General features: G+C 37.2%; 1 protein-coding gene across 2 annotated transcripts in view; it reads left to right on the plus strand.

Moving 5' to 3' along the window:
* The window catches only part of CDC14A (cell division cycle 14A), a 147186-nt gene that overhangs the window by 6530 nt on the left and 121743 nt on the right, over nucleotides 1-18913 (plus strand). For both annotated transcript variants that reach the window (XM_033093974.1, XM_033093973.1), the window contains exon 3: nucleotides 11972-12047. In XM_033093974.1, the coding sequence (XP_032949865.1) occupies nucleotides 11972-12047 (76 nt within the window). The remainder of the gene's footprint in view (nucleotides 1-11971; nucleotides 12048-18913) is intronic.

Below are 18913 nucleotides of genomic sequence, written 5' to 3' on the forward strand. Positions count from 1 at the left end.
GAAATGTGCCACTGACAGTGTGTGCACAGACTTTATGTCCAGGTGGTAATTAAAATGTTTTGTTTTGAATGTGTGGTGGTAATTAAAATGTTTCTCTTCCCCACAATTCCACTTTTGTGGGTGTAATTTTACTTTTTCTCCTTTCAGTGGACTGCCAAAAAAAAAAAAGAGAGCAAGAGGAAATTAATTGAGTTAATTATCATTATATATTAACAGGAGATAGATGAATTAACAGGAGATAGATGAAAACAAAAGAAGCCCAGTTTTATAAGCCTATGAAAACTGCTTTTGCAGGTTGTCTGGTGAAATGTTCTTGCTACTTAACTAGTGTAACTTAACATTTAATGGTTTTTCTATAGAATTCACCTAAAAACTCAGAAAATTCTTTAGATTTTAAAATATGATAGGTTTATACTTTCTTACCCCTTCTTCCATTCTAACCTTGCAAAAATAACCCAGTATTTTTCCCGACCACTTTTTTTTCATGCTCTGTTTTGAACACCTGAGTTTTAGGTGTGTGCTTGTGTTAAGTGTATACTTGTGCATATAACCAACAGTGCTACATAATATACATGATGAGGAAATAGACATAACTGTATACATTCACCAGTCAATTCTTAAATGTGTGACCCACTAGAGTCAAATTTTACTTTCTAGATCTTGATTTATTTAAATACTTGCTGTTTTGACCTCCTAGGCATTCACTGTGGGTAGTTGGTCACTCATCTTCATAAGGACAAATTGTTATTCAATTCTTTCAGTGTGCTAGAGATAAGCCTGGTGAAAGTGCAAAATTTAACCGAGGTGCTAGGGACTCAGTTAAAAGAGGGCGAGTCTTAATCAGGCAGCCTGAGAGAGGGACCAATGGGCTGAGGGGAGTCCAGCAGGGGAGCTGTCCACAGGCCAAGCTCTGCGCCAAGTCACCACAGGGCGGCTTATTTTGTTTGAAGTAAGTTCCTAAGACATCAGATGTTCTCATTTGTGAGTTCATAAACACATTCCAAAGCCAAAAGTAAATGACTTACTTAGCCACAACTTAGTATACCTTGGTGATTAAGGAAAGAAAGAAAAAGACAATACATTTTTATGGGAAGTGAAAAAAGCATAACTTAAAACTTAAAGTGGTTGAAAACTGCTATAGAAGAAACTAACATTAAGATGGGATAGATTTTGGTACAGGGCACTGTGCTAATGCTGTGGGGACACACAAATACAGAAAGAAGGAAGTGAAAACACATACAATGCAGGGCAGCAGATGACAAACACTGCAAATGTATGTATTAAGAATCCAAGAAAAGGAGAGATTATCACTTACTGCCCAGGGTGATAAAGACTTCATGGAGTGATGTTTGAACTAGCTTTCGAAGGGTGTGTAAGAGCAAAGAGTATGTTTTATGATCTCTGTGAGGACAAGTACTACCTGTTTTTGCTTTCCATTGTGTCCCTACAACCCAGTACAGAGCCTGGCAGAGAGCTAGGTGGTGCTCGGGAAATTTTAGCTGAGTGAGTGAGTGAAGAATGAGGATAGAAAAAAAGAAGAGATTTCAGTGTTTGGGAATCGCTAGATACTGTTAGGTGAGGAGAAATATTTGAATGCAGAAAGGTCACAGGTCAGATTGGCAATGTAGTGGACTGTGTTGTGGGAAGCTTTTGGATCTCAGCTCTGCAGGTTTATGAATGACAGAGGGACTGCTCAGAGCTGTGCTTTACGACAATACCCCCATGGATGGGAGGTGAGGTCTGTTCTGTTAGCCTGTGGCAGGATTAGATTAGGGTTGTAGTAGTTGGAACAGAAATGTCAGATGTTGGAGGGGCTAGAAAGTGCGGATTAACTGTATTTGGGACTGACCAGATGAGATAGTGGGGGGAGGAACTGAAGGTAAGTTCAAGATTTCTGGTTTAGGTGATCGGGAGAAAGTGACACTTTAAAGTAGGCCATGTATGTAAATCAGCAGGAGGAGCTACCTTTTTGTTGCTTTGTTTTATTTTGGGTGTGGGGAGACAAATTAAAAAGGTGCGTCTATAATAAAAGTAAAAGAGGATCTTTGTCTTGTGTGATCTTTAAGCAGAAAATACACAATGCCTGTCCTGGATATTTAGATATTTACTTGTTTAAAATCTAAAGAGGTGTGTTGGAAGAGAGATGCATCGGAAGGCTGATCTCAAGTTCCTTTCTGGCTCACTGATTTGAGTTGTCCTTTCTACACTTAAGTGTGGAATTCATGGTTTCTTTAAAAGAACTTTTTAAGCTTTAGTTTCAATTTACCTAAAAAAAATTGACTTTACCAATCAACTAAATATTTCTAGGACCACCAAAGAACCATACAAAATATTGCTCTGTTTATTGAATGGATATAATATTTCCAGTCCTCAACAACTTGGAAACATCTGGTAAATGATCAGAATTATTTGCAATTGACAGTGACTTCTTTATAGAAAATAGTTTGTGTGAGCTATAGTTTTTAAATAAAATGTTGCATTTATTTATTAATTTAATATTTTGGACTTAAAGATGTTCAGATCCTATTGATAAATAAGAATTTCCTAGTTTGGACTTGTTCTTTTGCTATAAAATTTAATTTTCTTTTGAGAACCAGAAAAGATGGTTTAATTCTTCTCTCCTTGATGTGTATATTCCAGTCATAAATTTACCCAGTTTTGTCTGGGAGTGTGGCATTTTAGTGAGGCACCTTCCACAAAGATTTGGAAAATCATATCTTGAAATATTAAAGTGTATTTCAAATATTCAAATATTAAAAACTTCAAAATCAAATATCAAAGTTTTATAATTTATGGAAACCTTTTGAAAATAAATCTATATTTCTACCTTCTTAAAGAAGTTACTGATTAGCTTTTTTTCTGTGATACTCAGACTATTATTATGAATACAGTGGTTGTATAGTTTCACTGTAATTAAGGATAGTTTTAGGGGCTCCTGAGGAATAAAAGACCCTCTGCTTATGTAGCACACAGTTTGCTAAGCATCTTATATCTTTTAATGGTTTTATTTTATTGTCAGTTTTCATTGATGACTAACTACAGTAGTCCCCCTTTTCTGCGGTTTTGCTTTCCTTGATTTCAGTTACCTGTGGTGAACTATGGTCCAAAAATATTAAATGGAAAATTCCAGAAATAAATAATTGATAAGTTTTAAATTTCTCACTATTCTGTGTAGAATGATGAAATCTAGTGCCATCCTGTTCTGTCCTGACAGGGACGAGAATCATCCCTTTGCCCAGTGTATCCAGGCTGTATACGCTACCTGTCCATTAGTCACTTAGTAGCCATTTCAGTTTTCAGGTCGACTGTCACAGTATCATAGTGCTTGTGTTCTAGTAACCCTTATTTTGCTGAATAATGTTCCCAAAGCCATTCATAAAACTTTTATTACAGTATGTTGTTATAATTGTTGTTAATGTCTTACTGTGCCTAATTTATAAATTAAACTTTGTCCTAGGTATGTGCATATAGGGAAAAACAGCATACATAGGGTTCGGTACTACTCATGGTTTCAGGCATCCACGGGGCATCTTGGAACGTATCCCCTGCAGACAAGGGGGACTACTGTACTATGAGTAGGTGTATTACTGTACTATGACTTTGTAGGTGCCGCTTACTGTCAGGTTAGCTTTTGACATTACTGTCAATGTAGCAGCCACTGATAGTTGCCTCCTCCCTACGATCTGTCTGATGAGTCTGATATACTATGGGCATAGAAACCAGACATCACGTTTCGTTAGCCTTTGGTACAAAATAAGACTAAGTATATTCTGAGTGAGACTGAGACTCTCTTATAAACATAGCTAAAGGGCATGGGTTTCATGGCAAGCATTAGAAGAAACAATATGACTTGGTTTTATGGCTTACTTGTAATTCTCCCTTATATTCCCGATTGAGATTTCTGAACTGGGGCTCCTTGTATAACTGATTTCTTATTCAATATATTTCCCTTCCTTTTAAGAGAATGTGGAATTAATAAAGCATTTTCATTAGTCCTGGTGGTCAAATCATGGAGTCTCTGCAGCTGAATTAATCTGAAATCTTCAAAACATTTATTTTTTTTCTAAGGGTGAGATAAAGGAAACAATTTACAAAGATCTCTTCTAGGAAGCTGTGAGTGGTGGGCTGGTAATACGGTGCCTTTCCTGTTCAGCCAGACCCTTCACTAGAGTCAGATGTTGTGTTTTGTTCCACGTGCCCTATAGCAGATTGCTGACAGCTCTAGAAACCCCAAAAGTAAAGGTTTAGGGTGATTTTAACTCTGCAAAACTCTCAGAATTGAGGGTTTCCTATGAAGAGAAAAGGATTTAGGGTGATGCATAGTTGGGGTAAGTCTTTTTAGATTGGAGTTATTTCTGGAGCAGGCCACATTTGGAACAAGCCAGTAATAAAGATGCAGGACTGACGGTGGGTATGGGCTGCTCCTAGCCTTTCCGGGTATTAGAGGTGGACGATGTTACTGTTCCCCTTTCCCTTACTGTCTCTTCCTTCTTAGGTCATTCTTGCCAATTTTGTCTATTTAGTCTTATTTTGTATGCTAAGCTAGTATAATGTGATATCTGAGATCTCTCCCCACGTTTAACTTGGTGTATAGTTTAGAAGGATTCAGTGGAAGAGGCAGTATTTTTGCAGTCTCAACATTCCCTTCAGTCATTTACTCATTCGTCTCTGTGGCAGGTGTTAGGGATATAATAGTGAGCAAATTTTAGCCCAGCCCGGTTCTTCTGGAGCTTACAGTCTAGTAGGTTGTAGGGAGGATATTAATGAAATATTCAGACATAGGATTATTTGTAAGTGCTCCGAAGGAAAGACCTATAATTCTTTGGAAGCACCTAACACCAGGAGTCTGGCCTGCAGGGCCGCAGTAGCAGAGGTAGGGTTGGGGGGGAGCGGGATCATGCAAGAATTCCCTTATAGAGCTGAGACCTAAACAATAAGTATATATTACCTAGGCCAGGGAGGGTAAGGTGCAAAAGGCCGGAGACAAGAACTAAAAGAAATTGCTTGGCTGGAGCTTACTAGTAAAAAAACAGGAATGATGCAAAATGAGTCCCCAAAAAGAGGAAAGTAGGGGCTTTACCACCCTGGGTCTCACAGGTAAATTTTAGGGTTTTGGTTTTAATTCCAAGAGCTTAAGACAGGTAATGTGATCATCGCCGGGTTTTAGGGTAATTATTTTCCTTTTCAGGGCCTCAGTTGCTTTACGAAATGTGAGGAAGGCTGGTCTTTTACATACAGGGGATCGGTCATCATTTGTTTTCTGCCAAAGCCATGTGTATGCTGCATAGCCTCTTGCCTTCAGCACCTGCCATTGAAAAAAGGGGTTAATTTACACTGCTTGAGAACATTTCTGTGGGAGTGGATTTTAATCTTATCAGTACATTCCTGAAGTCTCCTTTTGTTTTCTTTAATCTGAGTCTCGAAAGGGGTTGTTATGAATTGACTTGCTTCAAAAAGAGAAGTCACAGAATTAGTACAGACCCTGATGCTGGAAGGTTCCTTGGTACCATCTGGTCTGTTGTTCGGCTTTTAAGGCAAAGTGGCAACCCTAACCCATTTTACAGAAGTAGCAGCTGAAGCCTTATGTGGCCCTGCTGCTTGCCCCAGGTTAAGAAATATCTAAACCTGTAGAAAATTTTTGTAACAATTTATTTGAGCCAAACTGATGACAATTGCTGGGAAGCAAGATGTCACATTCTCTGGATAACGACAGTTTCGCAGTTTTTTTTTTATGCTTTGAAGTTAAGGAGGGAACTAAGGAAGATTACATGAGGGTGGGAGAAAGCAAGGTAGGGATTGGATTATGTGCCCTCTTGAGGGTGGTCACGGTTTATTTCAAAGGTGTGTTAAACTAGATGCACAAAAACAATGGACAGGTATTTCCTAAGGCAAAGATAAACCTTTTACTAAAAAGTTATATGCCTGGGCATGACTACCCACCATAACCTGCCAAGTTAGGAGTTTATGTGAGGTTATTTTCTGTAGAACCCCTTTGTCATCCACAGCACTGAGTGGAGAAGGTGTTCCTCATACTCCTGGTGTTATGTACCTGGACTGTCCCCGAAACCTAAATAATGTACCAAAGGACAGGAGTGAGAGTTGATATGGGGATTCTCTCCTTCCTTTGTGATCTCAACAAGTGTCAAACTTTATGTAGGTAAGTAAATAGTAATAATATTAAGCACGCCCTGCCTTACAAAGCTGCTTTCTCGTCTGTTTGTCCTCCAGCTGAGCAGGAAGCATAGTGAATTTCAGGGAGAAAGCTGTGAGGTTCTTCCTCGTTGCCTAAGAGATACTCTGAGGGAAATGCCTTCTATAACCAGACCCAACACCTTGAGAGGACAGAATGCTTCAAATAGGGCGAGTAGCCCTTGAGAAACATTTGAACTGTTGGATGGGTTGTCCAATATGGATAACTAGAGTCATAGACTCTCTAGACTCTATAATATGAGATATATATATATATAATTGCATATGATTATATATGTAGTAATCTATAGTATATGTTATAATATATAATAGTCTGTAATATATATAATGGCCAGAAATATGATATGATATGTAGAGATGACATGACATGATATAATATAATATAATATAATATAATATAATATAATATAATATAATACAATATATCAGGAAAGACCTTTAGAAGCCATCGAGTTCAGCAGCTTTATTTGATAGATAAGGACATCTAATCCCAGAAAGGCTAAGACACCAGTCCAAGCACATTGAGTGATTGAGTTGGGTCCCAGTGGGTTTTAGTTTTCCATCAGATTCTATGTGACTGGTGTGGGACTGGGGAGCTTCTTAGATGAGCAGTCTCTCTTCCCTAGGAAGTCAACATCAATGTGACTGTGGTTTGTTATGTGTTAAGAGCTTGAGCAAAAACTTGGACTGTACTTTGATCTTAGATTGGTGTTTGCTGAGCAACACAGGCCTTTTTGAAATTTGTGGTCACAATTTTGTTGAATGAATGAATATTGCTTGGAATGTAGCTTATCTTTTTGCTGAGGAGTTGAAAATTTTCAGGTGAAACTTTTGATATGTAAAATAAAGTACAACAATGGTTTATGCAATGATTCCTCTGGGAATGGACCCACTTAAATTAGAGTGTGCTTGAAAAACCGAACACAAAATAATGGGACATCATAAACTTCATAAATCTTGTGTGAAGAGCTAGACATGCTGGGTGTAAGAAAAAGGCCCTTAGGCCCAACTTCTATTTCCCTTCAAATCTGTAGGACCAGCACTGTGGGTAGCGGGTGACCCTGTGGGTAGTGGATGACCTGGGTAAACGTTTGTTCTCATCCTTGGGTTTCCATTTATTTGTCTTCCCCAGAAGGAGATGACCCCTCTTCTCTTTCCTCCCTTCCCCAGTTGCAAAGCTCTAATTCTTTTAATTTCTTTCCTATAGAATTTGATTTTGGATATTTATACTTATTGAATTAAAAGACAAATTGACTGATTTTTCACTTAGTAATTCATGAGTTTCATTCTAGTGATTGATCAATAATTTGCCAACCTTACAAGAAGAAATTTACAAATTGGTAAGGGAGATTCATTCACTTGTTTATTCACTTATTCATCTGGAGGGAAAGCAGAGGGAACTCTGAAACAATAAAATAATATCTATGGCTTTCCTGCCCAAAAGAGACCAGATCCCCCTTTTCCCCTTTACCCAAGAAAAAGTGGGGGCCCTTGCTTGGCTGTGGCTCATCCTTGGAATTGCCAGCATGGAGAAGACACTGTCCAGTGTAGTTAACTTCAGGGTTAGGAGCCCACTTAGCCCTCAGGTTTCTTTGTTATTTCTTTTCGCTTATCTCTGCCATTTCTCCTCCCCTTCTCACTGTCCCCAGATTGATGACCTTCCATTTTTCCTCTTCTACCCTGAGTCCAGTTCTTTCATTCTCCTGTTTTGGTTCCAAGTTGCCCAAGTACATATTTTATACTTCCTACCACATTTGACTTATGTCAATTGGTATTAATTGATTTTTGTATTTTATTATTTCTCTCTAGCTAACGGTATGCCTTATAAATGTATTTCCATTTCCCTCCCCATCTGTCTAGGAAGATTCTCGCATAGAAGCATGTTATTGGAAGTTGTCTTCTTTATTCATAGCACTTTATTATGCACAAAGTTAGTGATAACCCAGCAGGACCTGAGCAACCATGACTATTTTTTCCCCAATGGTTTTGACATTTTCAGAAATGTATTTAGCTAGTTAGAAAACAATGTAGTTATATAAAACTATATTCTTATAAATACATATATATTTTTAGAGCTGTACATACTGTAGGAAAGGATATATAAAATGACCTGAAGATAAAATTTATTGACTTTATATTTGTCTGTGGCAATTCTGACATTTGAACATCTGTTCTAAATTGCTCTTGGCTGTGCAAAGATTTTGATTGAATTTTTTAGTGTGCCTTGAAGCCCACACCTCCTTTTGTTAAATATGAAAGCTAATCATTGAGTTTCAAGATATTGTGAGGTGGGAAACCCTTTGGGTTAAGATCACTTGTTATTCAACTACCTTTAACCTGGTGTTGTGGCCAAGACAGAGGTGTTACCCTCCTCACAGTAGCTATCTGATGCTCTTAGAACAACCTGTTTCTTTGAGGGATATTAAAGGAGGATGGAGACTAGATCTTTTTCTGTTTTTCTATCTGTCCTTCTGTTCTAGTTCCCAAACTGGCTAATTGGAAATATGACCCCCTTGAACCGAAGGCGATAAGAATTACCAGGGCCTAATCTCACTGTTGGGAAGTATGTGGGCCCTGAAGGGAAGAACATTGTCTTCAAACATTTTATCTCTACCTCACTCATGGTACTTGGCAATTTCTCTAGTATTTTATAGTTATTTTTGTTCCTATCTCATCTTTTCATCTTGATCATTGTCCATCAGCGCAGAACATTTTCTGCAGTGACGGGAATGTTCTATATTTGGATTGTCCAGTTGGGTTGGTAGCCATGAGCCACACGTAGCTCTCAAAAACTTGAAATGGGCTAGTATGATGGGAGAACTGAATTTTTAATTTATTGAACTTTAATTCATTTAAATTTAAATAGCCACATGTGGCTAGTGGCTACCACGTTGGATGGAGTGTGCAGATCAACATAAGGACGAGGTCTGTATTTGATTTATTTTTTCCTGTTTTTTGGGAGTATACCAATTTATTTCCTGGTATTTGGTGAAATAGCTGTGTTTGTTAACCATGTTGCTTCCAAAATTACACATGGCTAAGCTGACTATGTTGTTCGAAACCGTACAGCTTTGAGTTTGTAATTGAAGTGGGCTTGTAATAGTATGAAGCTGTTTAGATGAACTGAATTCTTTCTGCTTTCCTGAAATTTGTTCAAAGTGAGTTTGAAAAGCTGAAATAACGAGAACTGAAAATGCCAGATTAACCTTAAAATTCTATTTGTCAATATTTATGGTTAAGTAGGAAAAAACAAGGTATATTAGTCAAGCACATTGCTTCTGAAAACCCAAGGACGAGGAAATCTCTGTAATAGACACAAGGCTGCCTTAATCCATTGCCAGTAGGTGCTTATTTGTAAATTTCATTTTGGTTCTTTTGAGTGGATTCTTGTTGACAGGTCGTGGACTGGTCAGTAATTTGGTATTACAGGCATAGTTCATTTGGCTTCATGGGCATTTTGTTTAACTTTAGAAATAAATCAAGAACATTTTATTTCAAATTATTGCAAGGTTCCTTTTTTCTTTTTTCAGCTCTGTGTTCTTACTTTCATGAAGTCAGTGGGCAAGAACAGCTAATTTTTGGTGTTACCTGCAATATGAGTTCCCAAATATTACCAACTTGCCTACTGCAAATAAAACGTACAAGTTTAATCTTCTTTATTTATGTAAGGCAAGTGGCTATTGGCAGATTTGATGTAGTGTAATGATGTTAACTATGATTGTGTAATTTGGGTAGCAGAAAAATGAAATCAAATGGTTCCCTCAAAATAAAAGTTTTTTGGGTTTTGTTTTTTTTTGGAACTTGATATTTGGTAAATATATGGTCTAGTTTAAATTGAAATTGAGCATCAAAATATTAATAAAGAAGACTTATTTGTTGAAGTTTTATATTATGAGCAGGACAGTCTTCTAAGCATATAAGGTATGAGATACAGTCCCTAAGTGAGAGGCTTACACTGCATTTGGGCAGGTAGGAGCTACACTTAAGAAGATAATTCATAGTATGTGACAGTATGTGTAGTGGGCAAAAAGAGGGGCTTGATGGTAAGTTCTGGGAACTTGAGAGAAAGGCATTGTTTTCTAAGGGTGGACTATAGGATGATTGGGCAAGGGAGAGAGCAAATTTAAATAGTAAAGATGTAAGATGAAGAGGATCTGGACTTTTGTTGCTAAAGTAGGAATGGCAAAAGGAGGGAGAACTTAGAGTAGTAGCTTATTTTATATATGAAAATTGAATTAATATTTATTTGTTGCCCTACTGTGATTCAGAGTTTTATGTCTGAGTGACGAGGAGAAGCAAAATGTTTTTAGTGTGGTGGGCTGATTTGAAGGGAAGATGGGTTGAGTTTTAGACATTCTGAGTTCTAGATAATGGAAAGACCTATGGATGTGAGGTCCATCAGGTAGTTGAAGATGGAAAAGATTGATGCTGGGTCTCAAGTTAGGAGCCATCTGTTTTCCGTAGGGTTATCAGTTCAATTCAAGGCAGTGGATGATGATCTGCAGACTGATGACTGTATTCTGGAGGTGTCAGCGGGTGGAGAGACGGAGACAAGCCAGTGAGTGTGTCATGTGATAGAGAAAGTCCAAGGGGAATGAAACAAAGACCACTGGATTTAAGATACTAGAGAACTGAGAGTAATGTATGAGTGGGATAGTTGGAATTGCAACCCAGAGTACACGAGCTTTATGATGAAATAGGTGATAAATAAATAAAATCAGGAAGTATAGGCCATATACGTGTTATGTTCATGTTGGTTCTTTCATTGGCTGTTTTTTAATCTTTTACTTAAGGTCCTGGCAAGGAGAGATAAGAGAAGGTGGAACTGAAAACTCTCCAATGTTAAGAGGCTGGTTATAGTAATTGGAGGTCATTAGTAGGATGAAACCATTAGTTATTTGGTTTACTATCAATCAGTTATATACTGACCCTTATTCCTGAAGATAATTGAAAAAAATGTTTTATTATTATTTGTATTCTTTAATATTTTTCAAACAAATGATGTTTCTTTAATGTGACCTTAGGACCAAATCCCATCTCTTTTGATGTTTTTGGAGACATTACAAAAAACAGGCATTAGAATGAAGAGAACAAAGAAATGTCTTCCAAAATTGGTTGGAGGCTTTCTTTAACAACTTCCTACAACATCTACCAATCATAATCCTCAATCTTAATCTGATGGCATGCTTCTACAGTTAGAAGGTTAAGAAGTACATAAAACAAATGGTAAAATGTACAGTTTGAGGACCAACAATGTGCTTCAGAAATGTATCGATGAGTAATTTAAAGATTATAATTAATGTTCAAGTAATCATAGACTAGGTAGAATAAAAATAATTTAAATATCAAAGTAGCATAGCCAAAAAGAAGGTAAGTACTGTTATAGGTTGTGTAGTTATATTAATTCTCCCCGATAGGAAAACCCAGTATTAATCCTGAATAATTTTTTTGGTGGTTGTTGGTTTATCTTTATTTGTTTAATTATTTTTTCTACATATTTTTATTTAAATACACTTGGTATACAATTTTATGTTAGTTTCCGGTGTATAACATAGTGACTGAACATTTATATACTGTACAATGTGGTCACCTCACTAAGGCTAATAATCATCTGTCACCATGCAAACTTATCACAATATTATTGACTATATTTCTGAAGCTAATTGAAATTTGATTGCACTTTTAGTGAAAATAAAAATAAGCATTGATGTTACTGAAAATTACATTTTTACTAACTACATTTTTTCCCCTTAAATCTCAGTTTCTATGCAGATTTTGGACCTCTGAACTTGGCAATGGTGTACAGATACTGCTGTAAACTAAACAAGAAGCTAAAAGTGAGTATTGTGGTGATGTTTATATTTTGGTATTGAAAATTTGGACTGTGAGCTCTGACCCATGGAAGGGCTGTGCACACACCATTTAGTTAGGGAATATTGGTCTTTGGGAATTTATGTGAGCAGTTCAACCAGACATTGAAATTGATCCTCCTGATTACCCCGTAAAAGGACATGTTAACCTCCTTCAGTTTTCAGGATGCATTGAAATATGAGCTGAATGAAGTCATTGGAATAGTGATCTAAGAAAGAAAGCACACATCCTTTCAGGTTGTCATTAATGAGTCTATCAAATTCCCTCTGGGGATGATTTTTCTGAAAGCTTCAGGTCAGCTTCTAGATGTGGTTACCAGGTGATGAGGGGAGTCATCACTGCCCAGCAAGAGCTCTGGAGCATCACTTTTTCTGCCTGATCAAGATGGAAATTTTTGTGTATTTCTTGAATGTTATCTCTGTAGAGTTAACAGCCAAGTGAGATGGATGAACTAGCAGCAGTAGAGCATGGACTTTACCTGTTATGACAGAATGTAGGTCATACATTCAGTATGCATCTATATTTTTTATTTTACCTGTGGCTTTTTTTTTTGCTCTTAAATTCTAAGCATATATGAGGAAAGGTGACATCTATGTTCCTAGTTTTGATAAACTTATTTCATCGCATAGAAAGAAATATTTTTCTTTTTCTTCCAGTTTTCTAGATGAGGATGTTAAATATAATGTTTCAGTTTGAAAAGTGAATTGCACAGCATGCTCTCAAGGATAACCGCTAAATTATAATGCTCAGGTAGTTTATTCTTCTGCTGGGTAAAATGTTCCTGGTGTGACATAGTGTAGTACCTTGTACATATTACCTACTTAGTGATCATCTTTCGAGCTGATTGATTTTTATTGAATTTTAATATAAAAGACAATCTATGGTGAAGAATTTCCTGTAAAATATGTTTTGTATTTATGAATTCACAAATTTTTGCCATTGATCTGAAAATGATAAATGGTCATGGAATGATACAAAGAGACTTTTTTAGTCAATAATAATATAGTGTAAGATCTGTTGCAATCAACTTTTTAAGGAATTAATTTGTAAAATATTGTCTGACTTGAAAAGATGTGTATAAATTCCTTTCACTAAACCAATCTGCATTTTTCAGAAAACAAGCTACTACCCATAGTTTAGAAAGTAGAGTTGAAATTTTTGTAATCACCAAGGAAGCACATCATATCCTAAAGAGGATTTCATGGAAAAATATAAAATGGACTTTTAATGGATGAATTAACAAGGAAAGGATAATTGATGAATAATTGAAACCCATTTCTTCCTTTGGAGGACTTAGGAATTTCATTGTTCTCTTGATTAGTCCCGTTAGTATGTAGTTGGTATGAACTGGGTATTATAATTAACAGTTTGGGAGCTGACTACTATCTGGCGTGATTGAAGAGAAAGGAATCATCATTAGGAAAATAAAGTTTTTGGTCTGACTCAGTGTTCTACTTATAGAAATTATACAAGAGTAGATGGATTGAATAAGACTATATTTCTACCATATTCTATGCTGAACAGTTTGAGTAAGTGGATACATGGGCTTATTTTGATTTGTTTGTATTTATAAATGATCAGGTAATCTATTGGATGCCTGGACTGACATTTTAAAATTTAGTACAATTATGGGGCACCCTGTTACCTGCTGAAGGAATACCTTTTCAAAACCTAAATGTTAGTAAATCCTGGGTTATCTCAAAGCATACCAAGTATTATAGAATCTTTATATAAGGAGAAAAAGAGTGACTTTACCAACTTAAAGCTGCAATTGCTTCCGCCTTGTGGAAATCTCAGTTTCTTCATCTGCAATACAGGGATTATAGAGCTCTCATGGAGAGGTGGTTAGGATTACATTAGAAAGTATATGGAGAAGACCTTTATAAATTTTAAAGCCTTGTACAGAAGAAAGTTACTAATATATAACATTTGTGGATTCTGACAGGAAATACAATACAGTTCATCAAAGTTTATGAACACATCCTCAGCCTCATAGCTATCGTTTCTATATGAGAAAGCTGTCTGATATAATTTTAGGAATTCAAATGACCATGTAGTCCAGACTCCTGATTTTATAGGTGCATCAAGGGAGGCACAGCAGAGGCATGTGACTTGACCAAGGCTGCAGGATAAATTCCGGCTAGATTTCAAGGCTCTTGACTGTATTCTTCATGCTCCTTCTCTCTATCTTTGGTGGTTGCTGCAACCTCTGGCCTATCATCTTCCCATGCTCACTTTCAGCACTGCCTGCCTGACTTCACCTTGTCCCATCGTGGCCTCAAGGCTCCTCTTCCTTTTTTGCACCAGTGACCGTTACTGCCACTCCAGCTGCTTTGCTTCCAGGAACCCAGAATCCAGGCTTTCTTTCCTGCTTTGAATGTACTCTTTTTTGTTACCTGCCTCCCACATTCTGTCTCTCGCCCTCACCCTCCTGTAATCTCTAGACCTTCAGTCTCCCTCTCAGTCCATTGCCTCTCTGCTGATGTCTCTTGCCTGTAGCCCACGGTTATTCATTGTAAGACCTTTGGGCACCTCGCTGACATATCTTTTGTCTTATGTGCCTTGACAACTCCCACCCTTGACGGCTTTCCCAGTGTATGACTTCATGCAAAACTTACTGATTCACTAAAGATTGCAGTACCTCTGCCACTCCCAGCCTTGCACTTTGCCACAAACCACACCACTGCTCCACACAATTGCTGTGACACCCAGTCTCACTGGAATGCCCTTCCCCTCTGGTTTAATGACTCCTCGTTCTTTGAGTCCTGTTCAGGCACCATCACTTCTAGGAAGCTTATCTTTGTCTGTCTGGACATGGTTGGAGGTACCTCCTTTGTTTTCCCATAATTCTCTGTGCAGATCTCCTTTACGGATGAATTATGATTACTACCTGTTTGCCTCTGTCTTTCTCACTAGACTGTGAGCTCCTAAAAGATGAAGGCATGTCTTATAATTTTGTGTCCCCAGTGCCTACCAAATGCACAGACCTTATCATGATCCCTTTGACCTATAGGTCCTCTTTTTATCCTTTTGCCTCTAGAGGTTTACATCCTTTATAGGCACTGATTTCTTAATTCTTTGCTATCTCACTTTTGCTTTCCTTACTCTACTGTAATTACTCTAATAACATTTTAAATAACAAATCTGATGGCATTTACTTGGTCCTCAAACTCCTTTACTTCTCTGATTAATTTGGCATTATTTTAACCAATAACAACTTTCTAGAATTCTCCTATGTGGTTTCCTAGCTCCTTTAGGCATATTTTATTTTCTACTTTGGAAATTTTTTATGTCTTCCAATAAGATTTTTGTGATTTCCCCCCCTTTATTTGATGCCTTATTTAGATAGGTAATATTTTGCAGTGCATTCTATTCCAAACCCAAATTTATTTTTTATATGTCAAAAAATAGTTTTTCAAGTTGAAGATTTGAGGTGGTGATGTATTGCTATTTTTTTGTCTGTGTGTGTCTATGTCAGTAGGCATTTTGTTCCCAATGGCCGTCATTTTAATTATATTGATTAGAATGGAAAATTATCCATTAAACATCTGCTTAGATTAAAAAACCAAAAATAGAAATCGTCATCACTAATAAAAACTTGTTTCTTATTTTACACTATACTTTAAAAAGTTTAAGTATAAGAGGTATGCAGTTTGCTGTTTCTGGTCAGTCATTACTGTAATCAGGGAAGGAGTCAAAAGAAGGAAGATTTATTGAAGTGAGAACAATTTGTAAACTTTGTATGTTTTTTAATGTAAAATATCATAATGATTGATAGACTAGATCAGCAGTTCTTAATCTGATATTTCAAGGGATCTATAAATTCCTGAAATTATAAGTCAAATTTTGTATATATTTACATTTTTCTTCAGTGAGGATTCATAACTTTTTAACAGGTTCTCAAAGGGATTCTTAGCACAGGCAGTGCTAAGAACATTGGGCTAGAATATAAAGGCTTCTGAAAGAGAAGACTGTACTAACAAAAGACAAAGAAGTAGTACTTAAAAAAACAGAATACCTTCTTCAAACAGAATACCTTCTTCTTTCTTAATCATTTAAGAAAATCTTTCAATTACTGATTCAATAATCTGAAAATTTCGTAAACATAATGATTCAACCAGCTTTTTCTGAAATAGTTGATACAGTTTTAACTGTTGATTTCACTTTTCCTCAGAGAAAAATAAAACCCTAGTCTGGGGGGGGCGGGAAATAATCTAAGAGTATTACTGAAAAAAGGGGACATTTTCTAGGGCAGTGATTTTTTTTTTTTTTTAAATACCTGCTCTGATGAATCAACAGGACCATTACAGTAATCTTGAGGACTATTTTAAAAGGTCTAAAAGAATATTGATGGAAATGTAATTTAAAATGTACAAAACATTCCACATAGCCCTTTCAGGGTAAAAGGAGAAGGAAGGAGGGCATGGTGAAATGGAGGATTGTATGAAAGCACTGAAGTACCTGGCAGGTGGTGGGGGCTCAGAGGATGTCCTTGTTGCTGAATGAAGTCAGTGCAGTAATCCTGCTTGGTAACCGGGCACCGACCACGGTATCAGGTGGTTGTACACAAGAACTCTTTTGATATAATGATCAGACCACCCTCTTATTGTACCTACAAAGACATGTCGAGATTGCTTCATGAGGTTATCTTCTGTTTCAGGTTCATGGGCTTTGGGGGGAAAAAGAAGCAAGCTACATTCTGGAGACAGTTCACGTAGTTTAAAGAGGTGTCAGGGGTTCTAACGCAGTGTTAATTTTTATGGGGGGGAGCATACCTAGAGTTTGCAAGGCAGGGAGTCCTTATAGCCACTCAGAAGTCCTCAGGCAAGAAGAACCCCTTTTATAGAGAACCCCCAAATGCTTTCGGCTGTTTTATCAGCATGATCAAATAATGATGAGCCACTTTTCTCAGACATTGTGACTTCTACTTTGCTCACGTGCTGTTTCATTAACAAAACATGCTGGGTTTGAAACAAAATGGACCATACGGAGACACTTTTTTCTTTCTAAAGAAACTATTCAACTTGTTTTGTTTTAGCTCTAAATGAAAATATAAACCATATTTTGTTTTGTGTACAGCCAAAGAAAATTTTCAAGAATATCCCTTTCCTGGGAAAGCTGGAGGTAAAACATGTAGAGGTTATGGCTGCTCACAGGAAGACCTGTTCATTTTATCGCTTTTGTAGTGAAATGACCACTAATTGCTATGGGGATGCTGGTTGCTGTGGCCATTACTGGGCTAGCCTAGTCACCTGTAAGAGAATGATGCCTTGGTCACCATGGTCCCTGTGCTGTAATCTGCTTAATCTGAGCACCACCATGATAGAGCTTGCTTGTTTAAGGAAGCGCATGGGCTCTATTTTTTTTTTAAATTAAAGAGCATGTTATCCAGGTTGCATTGTCTTCCTTGCTCAACCTGGCTGTCACACAGCTTAATGAAATGCAGTGTTCTTACCAAATAACTTGAAGAATTTACTTTTAAGCATGGCAAACAATTTAACTGAAAGACTGCTGAAACATCAGTTTCTTTAAACTGGCCATTAACTCTTTTGTTTTCATTTTTTATTACTACTTCTTTGGGCGCTTTGAGCTTCGTTGCCTCACCTTTTAGTTTTGAATGGTGAAGTAGTTTGTGGTATCTTGACCTAAGCTGAACAAGTGCATGATTTGTGTATGTCACCATATTGGTGATTGTGTAGCACGTCATCATTTTCTTTCTCCCTGAGGTGTCCAGTGGCTTGTTTTTCACAAGGAGTGATCCCACTAGAATGCAACCTTGCACATAGCTTTCCGAGCTAGAAAATGTGTGTCTGGGGTCAATATCCTCTTCTTAATTTGTATTGTTCTATCATAGCAGTCATTGTACTTTGGTTTACAAGTACCACTAAATATTTATATGTCATATTACACATCTGTCATGACTTATGTAAGAATGGTAAAATTTTGACTCTCACTCAGGTAAACAATACAGGCCTGGAAATTTCTATAAGTTTGATTATGTTAATTGATATTCAGTACGAAATGCCATCTTTCAGCTACTGTTTTTTTATCTTGTGAAATTAAACAAGTAGTGTACCTGTAATTAAGATCATCCCATTGGTCCTTACTGTGTTGTTACTGCATCCCTACGTAATTATTCTCTTCTGTTTGTGATAAGCCTTTGCCAGTGTTTTCCACTTGTGTAGCATCGAATATTCATTAGACTCTGCCTGCTTTTGAGGCTAGAGACTTGGGTTCCACTCGGCTCCCCTCGTTACCACATTGCTCAACACTGCTTTGACACACAACAGCTGCTTCATTCATGCCGATAGAATCAATAGGACTTGTTTCAGCCACTGTACCCAGCACTCAGATTCAGCTAACTAGTTTCCTGTGGGCTGCCTTCAGTCCACAGACCTGTTTTGGGGAGCCTGAATGCTGTTTAAAATTTTTGAATTCATGGTCAACATCTGCATTTTATAAAAGTTTTCATTAAATTCTGGATTTGTGGCTTCTGTTCAATATTACAGTATTTGATTATGGGCCCAGAGTCCTACATGGGAACAGCAGGTTGGAGCTTGGTCTGCTGTGGATGGCCATGTGTTTCCAGTTTGCCAGCTGACCCACTTCAAATTCTAGGCCCCTGAGGGCCTTTGAATGTAGAACCTCTGGAATGTCGCTATTTAAGACAACTTAGTTATTGAATCATTAAAGGAACTTGTTCCTAATGTGTTATCACCTGGAATGCAAGAATTTACAAATTGTAATAAAGTTTTCTGAGGAAATCTGGGGAAATGTGTTTTTTGTAACATGTTCTTAAAAGGCATATGTCATGATTTGGAGTTCCTAAGAA

This window comes from Rhinolophus ferrumequinum, chromosome 22 (genome assembly GCF_004115265.2).
Source record: "Rhinolophus ferrumequinum isolate MPI-CBG mRhiFer1 chromosome 22, mRhiFer1_v1.p, whole genome shotgun sequence".
Classification (NCBI taxonomy): Eukaryota; Metazoa; Chordata; class Mammalia; order Chiroptera; family Rhinolophidae; genus Rhinolophus; species Rhinolophus ferrumequinum.